This window comes from Heptranchias perlo, chromosome 6 (genome assembly GCF_035084215.1).
Source record: "Heptranchias perlo isolate sHepPer1 chromosome 6, sHepPer1.hap1, whole genome shotgun sequence".
Classification (NCBI taxonomy): Eukaryota; Metazoa; Chordata; class Chondrichthyes; order Hexanchiformes; family Hexanchidae; genus Heptranchias; species Heptranchias perlo.
The window spans coordinates 63,486,108-63,508,572 of record NC_090330.1 but is presented as its reverse complement, the minus strand read 5'-3'; the positions used below and the strand labels follow the sequence as shown (position 1 = coordinate 63,508,572).

General features: G+C 40.5%; 1 protein-coding gene across 5 annotated transcripts in view; it reads left to right on the top strand.

Moving 5' to 3' along the window:
- Nucleotides 1–22,465, top strand: part of tpp2 (tripeptidyl peptidase 2) — a 145,853-nt gene that overhangs the window by 81,471 nt on the left and 41,917 nt on the right. For 3 of the 5 annotated variants that reach the window (XR_010963286.1, XM_067986425.1, XM_067986424.1), the window contains exons 14-24: nucleotides 631–788; nucleotides 2,018–2,094; nucleotides 5,031–5,137; nucleotides 6,097–6,251; nucleotides 6,359–6,475; nucleotides 9,831–9,931; nucleotides 11,057–11,153; nucleotides 12,770–12,907; nucleotides 16,331–16,575; nucleotides 20,791–20,869; nucleotides 22,048–22,086. Coding sequence is in view for 3 of the 5 variants with exons in the window: in XM_067986425.1 (XP_067842526.1) it covers nucleotides 631–788; nucleotides 2,018–2,094; nucleotides 5,031–5,137; nucleotides 6,097–6,251; nucleotides 6,359–6,475; nucleotides 9,831–9,931; nucleotides 11,057–11,153; nucleotides 12,770–12,907; nucleotides 16,331–16,575; nucleotides 20,791–20,869; nucleotides 22,048–22,086 (1,313 nt within the window). In the remaining 2 variants the exon portion in view is untranslated. The remainder of the gene's footprint in view (nucleotides 1–630; nucleotides 789–2,017; nucleotides 2,095–5,030; nucleotides 5,138–6,096; nucleotides 6,252–6,358; nucleotides 6,476–9,830; nucleotides 9,932–11,056; nucleotides 11,154–12,769; nucleotides 12,908–16,330; nucleotides 16,576–20,790; nucleotides 20,870–22,047; nucleotides 22,087–22,465) is intronic. The other 2 variants (XR_010963287.1, XM_067986426.1) reach the window with 1 other exon arrangement.

The window sequence follows — 22,465 nt, the reverse complement described above, 5'->3', positions numbered from 1 at the left end:
TGTCTTTATAAAGCAGTGCATCCTGTTACTTACTGTGAACAGATGCATTGAAGATTTTCTAGAAATATTATAAACAGTGATTTTAGCACTATTTCCTTTCCATCACACTTCAGGTGTCAGACAAATTTCTGTGTCATACTTACAAAAAAACATATATATAAACAAAGGCAGTCAATTGATACAGGAGCCAGAATGCCTAACCTGAATAACCTTACCAATCACTTTTTTTAAATAAAGGAAAATGAATGTTCAGCCTGAAGAACAATTAAATCCAATCTCATCCATCGTTTACTTAACAATTACACGTTGTACCCTTGAGACACAGCTTCACCTTAGCAGCAGGTATAACATGGTCTTTATAAAGCAGTGTGATATCTGACTTACCATGAGCAATACCACAGGAGATTCACTTAAGTGTCTGTGTAGCTATAACATACATTGGGCCTATCACACTCCAGACATTACATTTCTTTTTACCTGCAAATTTCTTCTTAATAAAAATACACGTATGTGCAGCCTTCTGCCATTATAGTTACACTGCTGATTTTATATATAACTACACTGTTGGTAAAATATATATTAACATGCTTTACTTATGATGTTCCCTTTACAAATTTTTATTTTTGCCAGAAAACTCTGAACGGATTTCTCTGCAACTTCACTTAGCTTTAACCTGCAATGCGCCATGGATTCAGTGCCCCAGTCATTTGGAGCTGATGAATCAGTGTCGACATATAACTGTACGAGTGGATCCTCGTGGCCTTCGTGAAGGAGTGCATTTTACTGAGGTATCTTGTACCAAATAATACTTTCTGTATTACATTCTGTAAAAATTTTTTGTCTTAGTGCAACAGTACTATGAATGATAAATGCTCCCAAACAAATGTTTGTTTTGGACTTTGTGCTAAAGCAAATGCTGTTTTGCCCTAAAAACAACTTTATGCTTGATTTCCCCAAAACGTAATAGCACTTGAGAAGTTGCATCTATGCGTTGCAAAGGGAGGAGGAACTGGCCTCCTTTGGGCTGAACTGTTTGGGTAAAACTTTCAACGTTGGCGGGGCGTAAAACGGGCAGGATCGGATGGACTGCCCATTATAACACCCTGACATTGAAGTCAGTGGAATGGAAAATCGAATGTGGTGTATAACAGACAGCCGATCCTATACCATCCGTTTTGCGCCCCTGCCAAAGTTGAAAGTTCCACCCTTTTTTTTTCCTTCAATGATATTGGTGCTAAAGGTTTGGTACAAAACAGTTAGAATTTTGTAAACACCTTGATGAGTTTTTTTTTATAAAGTACAACTTTTATGGATCAAGAACTTAACCTTACATGAGAAATCCAGTTTTGTTCTGCATCGATCCCAATATCTGTGACAGAGAAAAGTACAACAGATGCTGTTCTGTGCAGTTATATAATAATTCTGAATAAATTTAAAAATGACTGGTAATGCTGGGTAGTGGAGAAACAGAAATAAAGGGGGAATTTTAATCCCCCCCCCCCCCATGTCAGACGGGAAGGGGGTTAAATTGTTAAAAATGTGAAATCCGACCCCAACCCAACGCGAACCCGCCTACTTCCGGTTTAATTGCGGCAGGTTTGGGGGCGGATGAGTAAACCTGCTCTGGAGAGGCGAGTCGGTGATTTTAATATTTAAATGAGGCTGCGTTCTTCCGATTTTGGCAACCATTTAAATTTAACGGCTGTGGGCCGGGTTTCCTAGAGCTCGCAAAACCCGGCAGCTGAAGGGAGGCAGGAGCTGCCAGATCCAGCAGGCTCCCTCCCCGTAAACATCGGGGCCAAAGTGTTTCCCCAATGCATACTGAAAGCATTTGCTTCTTAGTAGTATAGTGCTACTATTGAGAAATGCTTATTCTGTTCTGATGTTTGGTTTCAGTGTTGCTGTTAGTTTAATTTCTTGAAGGCAAACAGAATGTTGTAATAGTCCATGTATCAAACATGATTTGGTTATTTTACTTGCGGAGGTAGGCGTTTATTCATTTATTCATTTATTGCAGGTTTGTGGATATGATATCACTGCTCCTAATGCAGGCCCTTTGTTTAGACTTCCAATAACAGTCACAGTACCCATAAGGTTAGTAAGCCTGCTTCTTTATTGATTTATTTTCTGTTGTGTTCTCGAATGGGGCTTAAACCCACGACCTTCTGACTCGGAGAGACTTGCTACTGAGCTATGGCTGACAGAGACTAGATAAACTTTGAATACTGGGTGTTTTTGAGCTGCAACCTGAAACTGACGAGCATGTGCCAATCTGGAAAGCTCCTACCAATCAAACTCTGAGTGACCTCAGGCTGTGTAGACTTGTAGCAACTACCTTGAAGAACAGGCCACCTTAAGCACAACTCCACCTTACCAGCACAATAATACATCGTACGTTCTGTTGTAATATGCTCCTATCCTTAGAATACAGCGTATCATCCAGTTTACCTTTGGAGATTTATATTAACATCAATCTTCCAAGGCATTGAACATGGGAAGTCAGGTCAGGCAGGGCAATAATTGGACTCAAGTCAGGGAAAAGGGAGAGTGGGGTGGAGAGAGGATCAGGAGGGTGAGGAATGGTAGACAGATGGGGAGGCGGTGGACGAGAGTCTGGAGGAGAGGGGGCAACGGGTTGGGGCAAAGGCAGGGAAACTACCTCACCAATAAATGGGTTGGCTTGCAAACTTTTTCTGGCAGGAGGGAGCTTAAATTTACAGATGAGTTGCGATTGTGGGAGTTCCATGGCCAATTACACTGCTCAGTGGGCAGCGGGCAAGGACGCGTTGTCTTGCTTGCAGGAGAGATCTCGAGGCCAATTCTGCTGGTGCGTAATGGAGTTGCCAAGGCCAATTAGTTGTTAAGTGAGAGGTGGAGAAAGCTCAAATTTACAGGTCAGTTGAGAGTGCAGATTCCAGAACCTATTACACTGCTCAATGAGTGACGGGTGTTCATGGGAGATGGTTCTCTTGCTCATTGGGAGAGGTAGTTTCATTAACATACTCGTGGGGAGGATTATAATGAGTGGGGAGGGGCTACAGTAATGATTGTAGTTGGGGCATTTGTTTGATCTTTAATGGCTGTTGCTGATTCTGTGTGTTTCTGATGTCGCTTCCGCTACCCAGTGAGATGCAGCTCGAGTATCCAAGGAGTGCTTGGCTGCTCTGCAGTAAATTTAAATCTTTAGTGCCGGGATTTCACAGTAACATTAGTTGCAACCCACTGTATTTCACATAACGTGACCTTCACTGTGTCACCTAGAGGTGTGCAATATTTTCAGAATGTTGCAGTCTGTAACCATTTTTAATATATTTACATAAATTGTCTTCCAGATGTCACACTTTTTTGCCGATGGAATGTGGTTTTCAAGCAAAAAATACCATTGACCTAGAGTCTGAAATTCAAAAGGAATTACAATTGCCATATGAATCACCTCAACTGTTTACGACTAGAAACAAATACCTAGCGTTAGCTATTCAGAGCAGTGGCCTTAAATGTACAGGTTAAGTTAGCAGCTAAAATTACAACCATGCTTCAGACCCTAGCCTACCTATGAGCCATGCCACGGAGATGGGCTAAAATAATATAATATATATAATATATGTTGTATCTGTTTCTGGCAGGCTTCTGGCTCATTTGTCTGCAACATTTTCAGCTTTGTCATCACTTTTTTTCTCCCTGTTTTATTGATTTAATTTGCCTATAAGTAATCATGTAAGCAATGCATTGATCTTTCTTCCACCAATGACTTTGATCCCTGGGAACCATGTGAGCAACTGTTACTGTCACTAGCCCATGTGAATCGGATACCATTCCCTCCAAATGCACTATAGCACTGCAATTGATTCAACTGAAATGTGATTCTTCCCTCCAGTTACCTGCATAGATACCTGAAGAGTCTAGCAAAAGGTGGACAGCCATTCATTGCTACTGACCTGCCTTTGCCAAGCTTGTACAGACTTCTTCCACCAGTATTGAAATGACTTTTTCTTAAAACTTTTGAAAATTCTGAAATCTGTTAATTCCATTACATTTTTGGTTGAAATCCCCTTGCCTTTCTCCTGCCAACCTCATTTTCCTCACCATCTGTCCCTGAAAATCTCTTGCCCCAAGCTCATTCACTAATTCACTCCCGCTCCTCTGGCCGTTCAACTGCCACATACCTCTATCGACTGTTGGTCTGCCCCCAACGGCCTTATTTTCATCAAGTCACTCTGTTTCCCACCCCTGCCATTCCTCCTGGTCAAATCCCCATCTTCACTTTCTTACGTCTGAAGGTTGCAAACTCAAGTGCACCTGGTGCATGACTGGTCTAGTCATTCATTATCAAATTTGGCTCAACCATGTTGAGCACTACTATGTCTCACTCTCCTTAGTCAAATCCTCTTGCTACAATAGGATCACCCTTAGTTCAGGGACAACCCAACACTCCTTTTCTCAACAACAAACCACCTCCTCAAACCCTTTACCCCATCTTTGCTTGTTCCTTTCTACCCTTATCTACACTACCAACAGCAAAAATCCATGAATTCTTCCACCTCTGCGTCTGCTACAACCTCAAGCTCCTCTCCTGCTCCCAACCTGTTCCAGGCTCTCTCCCACCCACTCTACCTCTGATTTCTCTTCCCACCCCCCCACCCATTATGCTGCAATTTCTCTCCTATCTTCCTCCTCATTCTCTCTTGGATTATCTCCTCTGTGAAATTCACCCCTTGTTCCCTTGATTCACTCCTCACTCAACTCTTGAACACTCAACTACCTCTCCTGGTCCCCATGTGTATTGACACTGTTAATGGCTCTCTTTGTCTTGGCACCCTCCCTCTTCTTTCAAAACTGCCATCATTACCTCCTCCTCAAAAAGTTCACTCTTGGCCTATCTGTCCTCTCCAGCTGCCACCCCATCTTTCAAAACTCCCTTTCAAATCCCGAGACAGTACCCAGAATATATATATAAATAATTCATTGTTTAGTTGGTCTGGATGGGATTCACTCTGAATAGCCTTGTAACTGATGCCATTTTTTGGTTACAGATTACATGAAACCTCAAGTTATGAACTTGCATACAGTGATGTTCACTTTAAACCTGGCCAAATCAGACGGCACTTTATTGAAGTACCTTGGGGTGCTACATGGGCTGGTAAGGGCATCACGTTTTGAAAACCTCACTTATTAATATGAAATAAAGTTTTTTTTTTGGTGTTCAGTAGACTGACTTCTAGAAACTTCTGTATTCTGTTGGTGCTTCAAAATTAGACACTTAAAACACCAAAATAACAAGTTTGTGTGTGTCTGTGTGTACTGCTTCTGTGTATAAATAAAAAGCATAATTATTTTTAACAACCCTGTGTTTAATCTTTTACAGCTGGGAATGGGTTAAACTTCTTGTTTTGTCTGACTACTAACCTAGCCCTTCAAATCTGGTAAAATGTTCTCCCATCATTAGACATGGAGCAGTGTTTTCTTTAAAGCATCTACTGGAAGGAATATTGCAATTAGTGAAGAACTGTACCTTGAATTTTAACCCAGCCCGCTCCGCACTAGCAGGGTGGGTGCATAATTAAATAAGCAGGGAGAGGGTCCCGTACCCTCACACCCCACGCCATTTTGACTACCAAAGTTGCGGCAGTGTAGAGGCCGTCCTCCCCAGGCAGGTGGGGGTCTAATTAAAATGGGAAATTGTGGCCAGATGTCACCGGCGCTGCACCCCAATTTTAATTCCTGAGATTGGGAGGCCCGCAAGGCGCAGAACCCACCAGCAGAAGCTGCCGGCAATTGGCATTGGGCCAGAAGAGGCACAGGTAAGTTTTTTTTTTCATTTTCTTAAGGGTCCTTATGGCCCAGGAGGAGCAGGACTGCTGCTTCTGGCCTTACAAGCAAACCTTGAGCCTCCTCTCCAGTCTTTCCCTCCCTACTTCTTCAGCCATGATCGGCCCGGACCGCAGAGGCTGGGTTAGTTCACCTGTGTAATACAAACTTCCATGTAAAAGTGCTGTAAACATAATTATATGCACAGCTGTCCTCCGGCTAGTTCAATAAAGGGAGAACTGCCCTATGTCTATTTCTGTTTGTTTTAATACTTCAGTTTCTTCTATACAGAGGTCACCATATCTTCACTTTCGTCTGATGTGTCCTCAAAGTTTGTCCTCCATGCTGTTCAACTCGAAAAACAAAAAGCCTATCGCACTAATGAGTTCTATAAATTCACATCACTTTCGGAGAAGGGATCATGGTGTGAGGCATTTCCAGTTTTGGTGAGCAGAAAGTCAACAACATAGTGAAATCTTTATAACTTTGAGTTTTGAACTCTTAAAATTTAGCTTTTAAATTTTGCACCTATTTTTATTTTACTGATTTTTAGAATGGTAAAACAGTAGAGTTTTGCATTGCCCGCTGGTGGGCCAGTCTTGGTGACGTCAATATCAACTACACAATTTCCTTCCGTGGCCTCTTCTGCACTCCCTCACAGCTACACATTGTAAGTCTTTACTTTATATTTTATTGTTAGGAAGACAAATATTATAGATTTTATTGGGGAATTGTATCTCTAGAGCAGAATGTTAATTAAGGTTGTATGCAGTTGAGATAGGTTACAGAAGCAAATCGCATGATATAGATTTTAATCGTTCATTTGTAAACAGAAGTTTCAAAGCCCAATCTCAATTCAAGTATATCAAATTATTCATCGTACTTTCGTACGATCTTTTAAATCATATGTCTGTGATGTATAAAATTTTCTGATAATGTAATAGAATCATACTATGATACGGCACAGAAGGCCATTCGGCTCATCTTTGAAAGGACTATCCAATTAGTCCCACTTCCCTGCTCTTTCCCTATAGCCCTGCAAATTTTTTCCCTTCAGATATTTATCCAATTCTCTTTTGAAAGTTATTATTGAATCTGCTTCCACCACCTATTCAGGCAGTGCATTCCAGTTCATAACAACTCGCTGCATAAAAAAATTTCTCCTCATCTCATCTCTTTTTTTTTGCCAATTATCTTCACCTATGTCCTCTAGTTACTGACTCTTCTGCCACTGGAAACAGGTTTTGATAGAGTAAATAAGGAGAAACTATCATGATTTTGAACACTTTTATAAAATCTCACCTTAACCTTCTCTGCTCTAAGGAGAACAACCCCAGCTTCTTTAGTCTCTCCATGTAACTCAAGTCCTGCATCCATGGTACCATTCTAGTAAATCTTCTCTGCCCCCTTTCTCAGATCTTGACATCCTTCCTAAAGTGTGGTGCCAGAATTGGACACAATACTCCAACTGGGGCCTAATCAGTGATTCATAAAGGTTTAGCCCCCAGGTCTCTCTCTTCTTGCACCCCCTTTAAAATTATACCATTTAGTTTATATTGCCTCTCCTCATTCATGCTATCAAAAGGCATCACCACGCTTCTCTGCGTTAAGTTTCATCTACCATGTGTCTGCCCATTTCACCAATCTATGTCCTCCCTCTGTTACTATCTTCCTCACTGCTTACTAAATTTCCGAGTTTTGTGTCATCAGCAAACTTTTTGAAATTATGCCCTGTATATCCAAGACCAGGTCATTAATCTATATCAAAAAGAGCAGTGGTCCTAATACTTACCCCTGGGGGACACCACTGTTTACTTTGTTCCAGTCTAAAAAAACAACATTCACCACTACTCTCTGCTTTCTGCCCGTAGCCAATTTCATATCCACGCTGCCACTGTCCCTTTAATCCCATGGGCTTCAATTTTGCTAACATGTCCATTATGTGGTAGTTTATCAAATGCCTTTTGAAAGTCCATATAGATATCAACAACCACACTACCCTCATCAACCCTCCGTTACTTCATCAAGAACTCAATCATATTTGTCAAACACGATTTGCCTTTAACAAATACATGCTGGCTGTCATTTATTAACCCATATTTTTCCAAGTGACAATTAATTTTGTCTCGGATTATTATCTCTCAAAGTTTCTCCACCACCGACGTTAGGCTGATTGGCCTGTGGTTGCCGGGTTTATCCTTCTCCCCTTTTTTGAACAGGGGTGTAACATTTGCAATCCTCCAGTCCTCTGGCATTGCTCCCATATCTAAGGAGGATTGGAAAACTGTGGGCAGAGCCTCCGCAGTTTCCACCCTTCCCTCAGCCACCTGGGATGCATCTCATCCAGACCGGGTGACTTTTCTTCTTTGAGCGCTGCCAACCTTTTAAGTGCCTCCTCTTTATCTATTTTTATTCTATCCAACTTCTCTACTACCTCCTCCTTTACTGCAACATTGGCGGCATCCTCTTCTATAGTGAAGACAGAAGCAAAATATTCATTTAGTACCTCAACCATGCCCTTTGCCTCCACATGAAGATCTCCTTTTTGGTCCCCAATCGGCCCCACCCTTCCTTTGACTGCCCATTTACTATTTATATGTTTATGAAAGACTTTTGGGTTCCCTTTTATGTTAGCTGCTAATCTATCCTCATACACTCTCTTTGCCCCTCTTATTTCCTTTTAAAGTTCTCCTGTGAAAATTTCAGTAATGTGTTTGATACAAAATTAGACTAGGCACATTCTATTAAATTGAAGGAACATTTGTCTTTTTTTAAACCTTATTAAATGCTTAACTAATTAAGTATTTTTTTCATAAATACAGTTTAAAATCCTTTTTTTTAAAAAATGGAAACTGTATTGGAAAGAAGTAAATGAAAACATATTTCAGAAAGTGTGCTTTTATGAAATGTACCACTGTTCTTTAAACATTTAGCCTACAAGCTGCTACTAAATTGAAAATGGAAACCTTTTGAAGTTTGTAGGAAGGGCAAATGGTGTAAATGGGATTTAGAGGTCTTTTTAAAGCATCTGTTAAATAGAAAAGTAAAATGTACAAAGGTGTACTTGATTTAAAATGTAACGTTGCTGTATTGTAAAGGTAAAATGTTGGAGTTGTAAGTTGGAGGGCTTTCATTCAAGAAGATTCATGAAGGAAAGAACAGGGTCAGCGTGGAGTATCATCTATTGTGAAAAAGGGGTGCACTGACACAATTCTCTGGTATATTCAGAGTTCTTTACTGAAACTGCTCGAGAAAAAGGCTGGCTTAGAGTAGTAAAGAATATTTGTGTGTTAAATAACTTTGCATAATGTTTTTTTTAAACTTAATCGTGTAAAAGTTAAAAGTATATTGCTGCCCTATGCACAAAGAGGAATAATCCTCTTGACTCAAAGCTGAAAGTGTAATCAATGAGCTAAATGTCAGCCCTGGTTCAGTGGTAGCACTCTCACCTTTGAATAAGAAGTTATGGGTTCCAAAGTCCCCTCCAAAGACTTGAACACATAATCTAGGCTGATACTTCAGTGCAGTACTGAAAGAGTGCTGTATTGTCAGAGTTGTCATCTTTTAAAGACATGTTAAACCTCTCATGTGGATGTAAAAGAACCTATGACATTATTCGAAGACGAGCAAGGAAATTCTCTCTCTGTCCTGGTCATCATTTATCCCTCAACCAACATCACTAAAAGAAAAACAGATTATTTGGTCATTGTCTCATTGCTGTTTGTGGGATCTTGTGATCCAATTGGCTGCTGCATTTCCCTACATTATAACAGTTTCTACACTTCAAAAAGTACTTAATTGGCTGTGAAGTACTTTGTTCGTTCTTTGCTTATAAGCATTTGTAGTGTCACAAAATTCAGTAAATAGGCCTTTCAAACACCAAATGTGTACTTTTGATACATTTAATACCGAAACGCTTAATTTGAGTAAACTAAATCTGACAGTATATGACCTAGACTGCCTTGCCCCACTCAATCAAAAATGTTATTTATCAGAGCCTATTTTTTAATGTTCCTTCAATTTAGCATGCATCAGATGGAATTACTCGTTTTGATGTAAGATCTACATTGAAGTATGAAGATATTGCTCCCTCCATAAGCCTCAAGAGCTGGATTCAATCTTTAAGGTAAATAGCAATTTTTGTTTAGGTCTGAAAGTGGTCCAATTAGACCTTAATTGTTCTCTTTTTGGCCTTAAGGTTTACATCTTGTGTTAGTGTTTGGGAAAAAGCTTTCTGTTATCAGTTTTCTTCATGTATACTTGGGTAAGGTTGGCAGTGGAAGCAGAATGATTCTGTGAGGTTTTCAATGTAATCCCGATGTAGTCCCTCTGAATGCTTTTTAAACCTGAGAATATGGGATAGTTAATAGTTGAAATGGGTAACATTTGAAAGGCCATGTGATCACTGTTGGTAATGAGATTCCTAGAAAGTGATAGAAAGAAAGAGCGAGCAACAAGCAATATTTTAGAGTGAGAGGAATTGAAGGTGATGCCTGGGATGTATGGCTGGAGAAGGTTACCAAAATAAGATGGGGGAAGGTCACAGAGGAATTTGAAATTGATTTGCAGGCACAGGGAACCAGTGGATGATTAGTGTGTGTGATTTTATGTGGGAGTTTGTGAAGAGCAGTGTTGACAAGGCTAGTGAGTAGAGCACTTGAGAACTTGAAGCTCCCGTTGATGAAAGCATGAATGAGGGTTCAACAACAGATAGGCTAAGGTAAGGCATAAAGAGGCAATGTTCCAGGTTGGGATAAAGCAGTCTTGCCAACAGATCAGATATGAAGTAGGAAGCTCAACTCGGGTTGATTCGAGAGCAACTAGGAAGGTGAACCTGGAGCTGGAGAACCACGAACACACCTTTCATACAGAATAATGATTTCTAAAGATCTAACAAATTACAAACTTGAAGCAAAAAAGCTCCAGCAGTTACTTTATGAATTGAATGGTTTTCCTTTATTTAATCAAGTTTGTATTTAATTTTATTGGTAAAAAATAAACATTTTGAGAAAAATAGGTTTTATTTATCTTTTATCTAAAACGCATTGAAAAATAAAGGCTCAGAACTACCTTCACAGTAGAATAAAATATTTGCTGGGGGAAGGAGAACAATTGTGCTTCCTCAGTCATTCTGTATATGTAACCAATTGTTTTTCCTTTTCTCTGTTCCCATAAAGTAGTACCTCAATTAAAGGATTTTAAAACACCATTTTTTAATGAATCTTTTCTGTGATTTTGTTTTAACTTTCAGACCAGTAAGTGCAAAAACAAGGCCTTTAGGACCACGGGATACTTTACCAAATAATCGACAATTCTATGAGATTATTTTGACATACAACTTTCATCAAGTAAGTTCTACAAATTAAAAGAAGAAATTGCATTTAAGTAGCTATTTTTGAACAGTTCTCCATTTAATGTCATATGTGAGAAGGTCCTGAGGTCTTGTGCATTATTTTGTGAGGAAAAACTTATGACCCAATTATAACTTGGCAGCCTTCCTCATTTGTGGAATAAAACGATTGCTCCACTGGAATCAAAAGGCCTGAAATTTCGGTTTGGGCCAGGGCAAAATCCTGTGAATCTATGGATTGGTGCCAAAAAATGGGGTGGAGCACAGTTCAGAACTTGTAAAGACCCAAACATTATCTAGACTAAAGTAATCGATCCTGGAGGGAATTGATTACCTTGTGTCTTGAGGCAAAATGGCTTCTTTTGAGGTAACTCAGGTCGAGCGCCTGTGGACTGCTCTGACTTGCAAGGCCGGGTATAGATGGGCGCCGCTGAAGCGCCCCTTCAGGTGGCAACAACCTGCCATGACCATGGAAATGACCCTGTCCCCACACCTGGCACAGGGTTGGCAGCTAAACATGTGGGCTGATGGGGATTCTGCTCTTGTCACTTTGCCGCATTTCCAGCCTATAGAGTTTAATAGCACTTCCTTCTGTGTATTCTGCTTACGTTACCAGTAAAGATTTAGATACAAGGGAACATGCATATTTGTAACCATTGCTTTAGCAAGAAAAAAACCACCATAAAGATGTAATGGCAGAGCATCTTCAGTTTGGTAATTTTCACCCGGTAGTCCCAAAATCTACTTTAGACAATATATAAAATGCATTTGTTCTGCGGGATGGTAGCCACTTTTTGCTGTCCTGGGCTGGAAGTCAGCCAGTGGCATGTTTAAGAGTCTCGAAGGTAAAAATTACCGTAGGCTCATTCTACTGCAGGCAGGCAGGAATCTAACTGAAACTAGCGGTTTCCCACTGGAAACTCGCAGACAGTTAAAATCCTCCCCTTGCTGTTTTGCACTGGTCAAGATGAATATGACTGGAGCGCATTGTACTCACCGAATGAACTGGTATTATTTCAACAACGGATTGGCAAGATGCTCATGCAGCATCAACACCGATAGAATGAATGCTCGGTACAGAGGCACAGGCAGAGTTTTAAAAAAATTAGGGAGGGGGTATGCTGTTAGTTGGTTGCAGAAATAACCTGGTCTGGTTCTGGTATTAGTTATAGAGTAGCACTCCCTAAGGGGACCTGTGGGACTGGTGAACAGTGGTTGGCTGAATGAAGTGATTGACTTAGAAATGCCAGGATTGAAGTTCTTCTATCACTTGAGATAAGTACACAAATCCTCTCTTTTTAATTTATGATGCATCAATCTGTTACAAATGAAAATAGATCCCCACAACTTTGGAGGAGCAGACCAACAGCTGATAGGAATCCAATCCTCTAGTGCTGTGATATTTAAACAATTCTACCTCCTGACTCCTGATTTTGATTCCTCTCCAACCGTAGTAATAACTACTAACCAAATACAGAAAATTAAAAGTGAAAAACATGTCCCCATTATAGCTTACTTCACTATAAAATACACTTTTCAAAAATTATGTACTAGTCTTTTGCAGATTTTTTTCTTAAATGGCCATGATATGCAATTTTTCTTTCCAAACTACAGCCCAAGAATGGAGAGGTGACTGCCAGCTGTCCCCTACTTTGTGAGCTACTGTACGAATCTGAATTTGATAGCCAATTGTGGATGCTGTATGATCAAAACAAAAAGCTGATGGGTTCAGGGGATGCCTACCCACACCAGGTAACTAAAGTGCAATAATACTAGGAAATCATATCAAAACATTAAGTGCACAGGGAGTACATGATGTTCCCTAAAGCCTTCTTCCTGTCAGGTGCTGTTACTGTATTATAGTTCTGATCAAACATCACAAGTTGATTCAGTCACTGTATTTCTACTTATTTTGACATTTTTTTAACCTCTATGTCTGGGTATTCATGTCTAGTTTTTTGGGACAAATTATTTTTGAAATGGGCAACATTTTGATTCTCAACATGGTTCTGCTTATTATCTAACGTATACAATGTTAGCCTTTTAAATGGTTCTCCTTCATGTCACTGTGTTACACTGAACAGGAAAAGGAAAAAGAGAGATCGAGGAACTAAAACACAGTCGAAGAGAAGTGGTATATTTTTTCCACCTGTGCTAAAATACTAATTTCTTAAAGATTAATATTACATTAAAAAAAGAACATTTTAACTGTCATTTTTACCTCTACTCACATCTGTATTGAACTCATCAGTTGCCAAGTGATTGTATTATAGTAACGCTCTTATCACGGAACATGCCGCAATCTTCTAGCTTTTGTAAATCCCAACAGCATGAAATTATTACATTGGGTACTTTGACATTTCTGTCTCCATGAGATTACAGATAATTCTTCTAGCCCTGCTGCTCCCCTGACACAATAGCCACCTTTGCAGTCTCAAATCCACGGACCCTACTTGGTGAGCGATGAGCATGGCTGTCTATTGCCAAATATGGTTCAAATACAATGAACTGTTGTTTCTCCCTTTCTGTGGTCAAATCCTCATATTCTGGGCTGCAAGAACAACCTTAAATTCCTCCACAGCAAACTGTTGCCTCCAACTTCCCTTCACTGCACCTTCCATCTTTTCTTCAGATACCAAAGGAGTAATTTCAAATTCCCAGGAGGAAAGCTGCATGCAAAGTGAGTGTGGGATGGAGTCAGGACTACAGCATTGTAGTCCACCTTCTCTGACCCACTCTCCCTGCCACCGCTGATCCTGACTGGGAGCCTAAAAATGCATAATTACCCTTCAGATGCAAGGATCTCTTGGACTACTTCACATTCAAAATCAAGATCTTTTTCTCTGCTGTTTCTAGTCCCAAACCCTCCATTCCATAGTTTTTGCTGCATCTTCTCTCTCGCCCTCACTGAACTTATCTTGTCCATGAAGCCCACGCCTCACACCCTCGAACCCTCCTGTCCCCCGAGACTAACAGGTAAGTGCCTAGAAAGGCACAGCTTGTGGACCCGGAGGAGCAGGAGTGCTCAGGCCCAAAAAGCCTACCTGCACTGATCCCGACAATGATTGCAGATCCACGCAATGACCACTGATCCCGACACCCCCCCCCCACCCCGTGACTGACCCCCAGTCCCATCCCCCATGACTCACGACTCCCATGCCAACCTGTGCCCACCTATGCCCCCCCAATCCATACGAAGACTTACCTGATCACGTCCTCTCCCTGGCTGGTCTCCTGTCTGACTGAGACCAGCCTGTCAGTCGGACGGGAAACTGACAAAAGAAATAAAAGATGTCCTTACGTCAAAATCATAAGGATGTCCGGGAAATCCGTATTAATGGGTTTCCCGACCTCAGTTCGATCCCCCGGTCCCCTTCCAGCTCAGTTTTAAAATTGAACCCAATGTGTCTGTAGAACCCTTATCCATGCCTTTATTACCTTGGGCTCAATTTTCTCAGTGCTCCCCCTTTCCAGCTTCCATCCTCCACAAACTACAACTTATCTACAAACGGCAACTCATGCAAAACACGGCTGCCCATGTTCTCACCCATATCAACATCCATATCCTCATCATCCCCAATTTCATCAAGCCCCACTGACTCCGCCAACCCAACCCGGTGAATTGACTTCAAGATCCATATCCTTGCCTTCAAATCCCTCTAATACCTTGCCCACTCTACCTCAATGATCTCTTCCAACCATGCATTCCTTCTTTCACTCTCTGCTTCTTTGATTCTAGCCTACTTCTTGTTCCTCACCCACTCCAATCCACCATTGGCAGCCAGTCCTTGAGCCACAATGCTCCAGTCTCTCTTCCCCCCAGTACCCCATCTTTGTAACCCTCTCTCTGTCTTTTGAAGCTTCTTTAAGACACTTCTCCTTGACTGTTTTATTTCCTCAATCTCATTTTTTTCCTTTTTCTCCTCCTCCCATTCAGTGTCCGTTCTTTGTTCACCCTATGTAAAGCAGTCTGAGATGTCTCTCCACATGAGAGGATGGGCTATAGAAATAGTGGTTCTTGTTGCTGCTGTTGTCATCACCACAATCTTCTATAGATTAAAAAAATTAAATCGGTCAATGTGTAGTATAGACCAGATAAATGATAAGACAGTTTACCCGTCACCCATAAACCATCAGTGAATTAAGCCCTGCGGGGTGCACTGACCCCTCATATGTATTGCACACGACATCTCTTCATAAATCACTAAGTCTTTTTATATCCTCTCTCATCATTTAATTGGATATGAACCTCTGACATCTGTTCTATCTATATATGTATGTCACAATGATGTAAAAAAAATTGCACCTGAAACTTACACATTAGATTGTGAAAGATAGTGCATAAGGTATACCCACCAGATTCACAGATCATAAAAATCTGCATGAAGATTTAATTTATGCACCAGATTTTATGCTGGACATTTTGGGGATTTTTATACCAGATACTTTTTTTGGGATCAGTGACTCAAACCACTCCCATGGGTGAACCCTCGCTCCCTATTAACTGGAGTGTGCCATCACCTGTCCAAAACCCTCAGGATGTTTGTATTTGATTTGAATGGCTTCGCTGCTCATTCGGATACCTGTCACAGACATGTTCTGGGGCTGTTGTGTATCAAAACAAGCTGGACCATTTTCTGTGAAGGAGTGTTTTTTAACCCCATATATACTGTGGCAGAAAGAAAGAAACCAATAACAAATCATATTATGGACAAATATTTTTCATTTTTTTCACGTACGCATCTTTATTTTCTGCATTGCCCTTATATACATAGTTTGAAATGCGTGCTATTACTTACTTATTGATGTAAAGATTAATGGTTGATATCAGACGACCGAGAAATGGAATAGTAGCCTAAAATAACCACTTCACCGTGCATTTCCTTCACACCTTGAAGTTTGTGTACCTTTTCTGCACTAGTATAATATTTAGAATCGTAATTCCATAGACTTCACCCTTGAAATTACAGTGAATAAAAAATGAGTATCTTATTCCTACTCTAAAAGAAAGTTAATTAAAAATGCTGCTATAGCCTTCAATCCAATTACTTAACCAGTGTTATTTATGCTAAAGCAAAGCATTAATTGCTCACTTACATTTTAAACTGATATTACAAGATACTTTTCTAAAGACAAAACATTCTGATTATTACCTTTGTACTTTTTTTTCAACAGTATTCTCTGAAGTTGGAGAAGGGAGACTATACCATCCGGCTCCAAGTGCGCCATGAACAGCTTAGTGAGCTGGAACGCCTTAAGGACCTTCCAATTGTTGTATCCCATAGACTCCCCAGTACTCTGAGTTTAGATGTTTATGACAATCACAGCAATGCACTTATAGCCAAGAAAAAAAACAACAGTTTAACTCTACCACCAAATTGCTCACAGCCTTTCTTTGTTACTTCTCTTCCTGATGATAAGTAAGTAATTATTATTACTGCATTAGTATTTTAATTTCTTCTTTGTTCAGCATGTACTTTTTCATTAATACTAGGAAATCTCCTGTGGTATTGTTCATGGTAAGTCAGAGGATTTTTTTTTCATTCGTGTGTGCATTTTGGCTGCTGCATTGGACCCGAGCCCATTACTTCTAGCTCCTTTTTTTATCTTGCCCCCCCCCCCTCACCTCCATGCCCTTCTTTCCTGTCTCTTTCCCTTTCTGCCATCCAGCCACGCCAACTCTCATTTCTCCCTTCTCTGATACTTTGCCCCCACCCCCAATCCCTACCAACCCATCACTACTCCTCTGGTGCCGCCATCCTAGGCCTTAAACCCATAGCTACCTTCCAAAAGGCCCATCGAGGCATTTGTCTCTGCCACCTTACAAGCAGCAGCCCCAACTGCCATATCCTCCTATCTCACTAACCATCCCCCCAGTGCAACCACTGGGGGCTAACCTCACAAACCTCCTTCCTGTCCCGCTCATCCTACCCACCACTACCCCCTTGGATTCTGTCATCCCTCTCCGCAGTTCTCTCCAGAATGTCTGGTCACTCACGAACAGGGCCCTTGTCATCCATAACCTTTTTGTGGGTGATTGCATTGACAACCTGGCTTTGACTGAAACTTGGCTCACAGGTAGTGACACCTTGCCCCTCACTGAGCTGGCTTTGAATAAAATTTTATTATGCAAGATCATAGAAATCATAGAAATTTACGGCACAGAAGGAGGCCATTCGGCTATACTTTCTACTACCCACCTACACCAAATCAAAGCTTGGTTTCTTCCCCCTATTCCTCTGGTACCTTCTCCTTCTTTGAACATCTCACCTTGTTCTGCCCCTCTCACCTCTTCTTTTAAAATCCTTGTTGTCCACCCCAAGTTTTTCCCTGACATATGCTCCCTTAGCCTCCTGTGCCTGTTCCACTCCAGCACCATCAGCAATGGCAACGAGAAAATGTACTCTTCAGTATCCATTCCTCTATGACAGCACAATATATGAAGATTGTAACCTATGTTGCAGTATTTTGTAGCGTTAGCACAATACAACACTGGACTGATAGTCCTTTTAAAAGATCAAGATATTAGCATTTTATAGTTTTCTGATCCCACGTTTGTGTAATGAGTTGTGCAAAGTTTCCATTGTGGCCTTTTTCATCACCTTTGTCCTTTTTAGTTTCCTATGCTTTTTATTATTTTTTTTAAGTACTCCAGTTTCTTAAGGATCATTTCACTGATAATCATTGTTTACTTCATAAACTCAGATACATCTTCCAACATCTTGATTACTTGATTGGTAGTCCTGTTTGTAGTGCCTAGGCTAACTGCATATGTATCCAGCAGAGGGAGCATAGTCTTGGAGATAATACTATCATTCACTTGCTGATCATCTGGCTGGACTTAGTCAATGTAAATCATTGCACTCCAGAAAAGTGATTAATTGTGTGAAGCAGGTTATGATATTTCTGAGAGGTGATAACACAATATATAAAAGTCCCTTTTCTTTACATAGAAGACAGCAAGGTAGAACATGACTGCCGAAAGAAAGATCACAATAGAAGTAAATGTAGAGATAGTGACAAGGACGAGGAGGGTCAATGAGGGTAGTACGCACATTTGATGTAGTCTACATGGATTTTAGCAAGGCTTTTGACAAGGTCCCACATGGCAGACTGGTCAGAAAAGTAAAAGCCCATGGGATCCAAGGGAAAGTGGCAAGTTGGATCCAGAATTGGCTCAGTCACAGGAAGCAAACAGTAATGGTCGATGGGTGTTTTTGTGACTGGAAGGCTGTTTCAATGGGGTTCCGCAGGGCTCAGTACTAGTTCCATTGCTTTTGTAGTATGTATCAGTGATTTCGACTTAACTGTAGGGGGCTTGATTAAGAAGTTTGCAGATGATACAAAAGTTGGCCATGTGGTTGATAGTGAGGAAGAAAGCTGTAGACTGCAGGAGAGTATCAATGGACTGGTCAGGTGGGCAGAAAAGTGGCAAATGGAATTCAATCTGGAGAAGTCTGAGGTAATGCATTTGAGAAGGGCAAACAAGGCAAGGGAATACACAAGAAATGGTAGGTTACTGAGAAGTGTAGAGGAATAGAGGGACCTTGGAGTGCATGTCCACAGATCCCTGAAGGTAGCAGGATAGGTAGATAAGGTGGTTTAGAATGCATACGGGATAATTTCCTTTATTAGCCGAGGCATAGAAAGAGCAGGGAGGTTTTACTAGAACCGTATAAAACACTAGTTAGGCCACATCTAGAGTACTGAGTACAGTTCTGGTCACCACATTACAGCAAAGATGTGATTGCACTAGAGAGGGTAGAGAGGAGATTTACAAGGATGTTGCCATGACTGGAGAATTTTAGCTATGAGGTAAGATTGGATATTCTGGGGTTGTTTTCTTTGGAACAAAGGAACTGAGGGGAGATTTAATTGAGGTGTATAAAATTATGAGGGGCCCAGATAGAGTGGATAGGAAAGACCTATTTCCCTTATTAAAGAAGTCAAAAACCAAGGGCATAGATTTGAAGTAATTGGTGGAAGGATTAGAGGGGAGTTGAGGAGAAGTGTTTTCACCCAGAGGGTGGTGGGGGTCTGGAACTCACTGCCTGAAAGGGTGGTAGAGGCAGAAACCATCATCACATTTAAAAAGTACTTGGATATGCACTTGAAGTGCCTTAACCTACAAGGCTACGGACCAAGAGCTGGAAAGTGGGATTAGGCTGGATGGCTCTTTTTCAGCCAGCACAGACACAATGGGACGAATGGCCTCCTATGCTGTAAATTTCTATGATTTCTATGATTCTGTGATCTTGCATAATAAAATTTTATTCAAAGCCAGCATTCACACATAGCATTATCTATATATTTTAGTGTAGAAACAGTGTGGCAGAAAGGGGGAGAGGGGATTGGGAGACGGTGGGGAGAAAGGAGGGGAAGAGAGATTAGATGAGGGGAGGGGGATAAGAGGTGGGAGGGTGTGAGAGGAGGGGCATAGGTTGAAAGGAGAAGGGGCAGAGGAAGGGTAGGGACTCAAAATTCTGCTGCACCAGTTGGGAGGTGATTTTGGTGCTATAGGCCTTCTCTTGCGCCAGGCGATGAAATTTTGCTGAGTGGTGGAAAGCTGCTCTCCCACCAAGACCCAAAATTCTGCTCAGTGCTGGTTTCAGTGTTTCCTCCAGCCAGGAGATGAAATTCTGCTTTATGGGCAGGGACACTTCTGCTTCGCTCCCTCTCTCCCACCCACTAAGAGACAATATTGCGCTTACAGGGGTGAGGCATGGTGGTGCTGCCACCTTTTCCTCCACCAAGAATACTCATTCCCGCTGAACAAGTAAGGGGGGAGATGGTGACGGAGGAGTTCCGTCACAACATCCTTCAAAGTAGAAGGAAAAGAGGCTGCTAATGTATCTCTTTGGCACTCGGTGTGAAAATCTTTTTGGTTTGAACAGTTGGAAAGATTTGTGCTTTAGCTTGTTTTACATTTCACCATTTGCGATAGTCACGGCACCTACAAGGTGTCAGACGCAGAAAACCACTGGAGATCAAGGAATTAGAGATCAGAAATTTTTCAGAGACCGCTGCTGGCAGATAGAGAACAATTTACTTTTTTTTAAAAAGTGACTATTTTACCTTGGCTTCAGATGGTTAAGCGAATATAATTTAAACCCCTGTCAGTACAATCACTTATGCTCTTTGGGATACCTGGCTGGTTGAGTCTGCAATGAGCAAGGTGGGACACCCTTGCAGTTAAAAACTCCAATCAATGTGCCACCTATGGACATAACTGAAACTACAAGCAGTATAATGGGTTTGCCCATAAGGCAAGGTTATCATGAAACTTTTCAAGGAAATACGTGCTTATGTACCGAATTTAATATATAGTAGATAGACGGGTATGGTCCATATAAATTGAGCAATACAGATTTTGCCATTCTGAATGAACAATTAACTTTCAAATGTTTCATGTTGGCAATTGAATACAATCTTTTAGAGTCAAAGCTTAATTCTATCCTTTTCAGTATCATTTTTTATTTTTACTCAAAAGTTCTAATTTCCACTGCAAAGTAATTGCTGAATTTGATATACAGGCAAAGTCTGAATTTTATATACAGGCAAAGTCTGAATTTGAAATGTACCACAATCTCTCTGTTTTTCTGTGCTACAATCTAACCTTGCATGATTAATTGTAGGATTCCTAAAGGAACGGGACCAGGTTGTTACCTGTCAGGAACTTTAACACTGGCAAAGGGTGAACTGGGAAAGAAAGCTGTGAGTACATACCTCTTCCAAATCTGCTCAAAGATGGGCCTTTCTTTTGCTATGCAGTGTACCTTATCTTATTTATCCATTTCTTTCTAAAGCTGCCTGACCTGCATGTAAGCTTTCAGCCTCTGCTTCTGTAACACTTTCATTCTACAATACCTAGCGCTATTTATTGGTCTCTGCTTCTGCATGCAACTTGGAATAGTTGAACTCAAAGATTGTTTCTGTGTTATTAGAAGATCATTTATACTATTCAGACATATCTAGACAGAAAGTTATATGGTTTTTGTGAACTACAGCTCATTCCTCTGTGGTAATGTGTTCTACTCTTACTGTAGAAACATCATACAAATACAACAGACCCAATATATTAACAGTGTGTTTTGAATAAAACTTTCCCTTACATAAAAGAACTTGCAGGCTTTGCCTACAACTTGTCAGATTCAAGCAACAAGTAGCATGGATAAAGAGGTTATAATTACAAGTTGTTGAAATGCCAGAATATAGAGCTGTCTGCTACATTTATTCACTGATGTGCCATTTTAAAGTTGCTGAAAATATTTACCTGAACAAAAAACGGTTGACCGTTTTATCTGGCTTTCATTTGCTTCTGTACACAAGTCATGCTTGTACATCATGTGGCTATAACTAGATTATGTATCTACATGCTGCCATATATTTCTTACTATAGAATAGCAGTTATAAATTTTAAACATGTGAATGAGGTCAACACTGTTTTAAAAATGTTAACTATCAGAATCAAAATATTTGGCACCTCAATTTTATGAGGCAAGGAGTGATGTCACATTAATCACAGATAAAGAATGGCTTCAACCATTGAGCAGAACGCTGTATGCCATAGGAGAGCTTAGTATTAACTTGGTCTGAAATGTTGTCATGTTTTGTCATTACATCCATTTGGATCAAGGTTCAGCTTTTCTCCCCCGAATGAAGTTAAATTAAGTCTTCTGGATTTGGCTTGTAAACCAATGTAGTAAACAACAGTAAGGGTATAGTACAGCGGTTGGATAACAAGCAGTTCTTTTCTTATAATAGATTTTGAGTAGGCAGGTATTTTTCTTTCAAATAAAGGGTAGAAACAGAACCCCAAGATGTACTAGAGAAGGTCTCCAAATTGTGCAGTGTTTGCATGTTTTCTTACAGTATGTTGTTCTGACTCCCAGGGGCAGGCTGCATCAAAACGTCAAGGAAAATTTAAAAAGGTACTGCATTGTCATCTGTCACTACGCTATTTATTGTGATTTTAACACTTTTTTATACTCTGAGTGAAATTGCTGAGATCTTTTCATGCACATTGGGAAATTTTATATATATATATATACTGCAACTATGTTAGATAAATTATTGCTCTGAATGAAGAGACCTACAAAAACTATAAACATATCTTAAATAAGTTTTTTTTTCATCAAGCAGTTAGTTACCTTTGTGACCAAGTAAAAATGTTTGTTTAGGAAGGTATTTAAGATTAAATGATGAATTCATGTGGAGTTGCCATTTGCTTCTATTGCTGAATTGTTATTCTTATCACTTAACTTTGGATACATAGATAGCAGCTGCTTGATCCAAATACAAATTCTACTT